The following is a 1,194-nucleotide window of genomic DNA, read 5'->3' on the forward strand; positions in this document are numbered from 1 at the left end:
CATCGCACAATGACATCCAGGAAAGCCAGTGCAACGCAATTGGAGTCAGCGAAGCAATAGGTCAGTATGACAGTCCTTTGAATAGATTAATACGACACTACTCCGATTGGACAAAATTGAAAAGAGCTGTTGCATACTATATTATTCTAAAAGACATGCTCCGAAAGGTGAAGGAAAGTCATCTACTTACGGCTAGGAAGCTGGGGGAAGCTGAGATTGCTATAATCAAATATGTGCAAACCACAAATTTTCCTCAAAAGAAATTAGGTAAAGGCAGCAATCTAGCTAAACTAAACCCTAAACTAAATGAGGGAATTCTAAGAGTTGGGGGCAGAATCAAAAATGCACCCATTCCCGAAAATATGAAACACCAGATCATTCTTCCAAGAGATCATCATGTGACTACTCTAATCATCCAACACATACACAAAAGGATTGGCCATCAAGGATTAAATCATGTTCTGTCAGTACTAAGACAGAAGTACTGGGTATTGAAAGTTGGACCACTAGTCCGGAGCATTGTGAAGCAATGTACTATTTGCAGGAGTGTAAAAGCAAAGTCCATTGAGCAGTTAATGGCTAATTTGCTGGTGGAACGTGTACAACCTGACGCACCTTTTGCGAACACCGGCATAGACTACTTCGGCCCCTTCGAAGTGAAATATGGAAGGGCCTGTAGAAAAAGATACGGGGTAATCTTCACATGTATGGCATGCAGAGCTGTACATATTGAAGTAGCTGCATCTATGGATACCAGTTCCTGTATTAATGCTTTGCGCCGTTTTATAGCAAGGCGTGGCCAAGTGAAACACATTACCTCAGACAACGGTAAAAATTTTGTTGGTGCCAAGGCAGAATTTGAATGCATCGATAAGAAGAAGATGCAAGAATTTGCATGCAACCGAGGGATAGAATGGAAATTTAACCCGCCGTCAGCCTCCCATTTTGGAGGCGTGTGGGGGAGGCAGATACGGACAATACGCCAAATCCTCAACAGTCTGTTGAATGAGCAGTTTATAAAAACGACTGGATCTGATGAACAGTTGAACACGTTCATGTGTGAAGTGGAGGCGATCATCAATAGTAGGCCTCTAACGAGGAATTCAGATGATCCAAATGATTTAGATGTTGTGCTGCGCCTTTCGCTCGCCATAGTGTTTTTTCGTTGGCGGCGTGTTTCGTGATGGCTAGCAA

At 42.8% G+C, this 1,194-nt stretch overlaps 1 protein-coding gene across 1 annotated transcript; it reads left to right on the forward strand.

The window, feature by feature from the left end:
• Positions 1–155: 155 nt before the first annotated feature.
• On the forward strand, positions 156–1,184 carry LOC117115498. The gene has a single exon (XM_033259341.1). It carries the CDS (start codon positions 156–158, stop codon positions 1,182–1,184), a length of 1,029 nt encoding a protein of 342 aa, XP_033115232.1.
• Positions 1,185–1,194: the final 10 nt, after the last annotated feature.

Source organism: Anneissia japonica, unplaced genomic scaffold, assembly GCF_011630105.1.
Source record: "Anneissia japonica isolate Jap-2015-1 unplaced genomic scaffold, ASM1163010v1 scaffold54518_len1169_cov104, whole genome shotgun sequence".
Taxonomy (NCBI): domain Eukaryota; kingdom Metazoa; phylum Echinodermata; class Crinoidea; order Comatulida; family Comatulidae; genus Anneissia; species Anneissia japonica.

What these genes read in the sequence shown, in the direction of transcription:
- LOC117115498 (XM_033259341.1), top strand. Translation starts at nt 156, where the DNA reads ATGCTCCGAAAGGTGAAGGAAAGTCATCTACTTACGGCTAGGAAGCTG.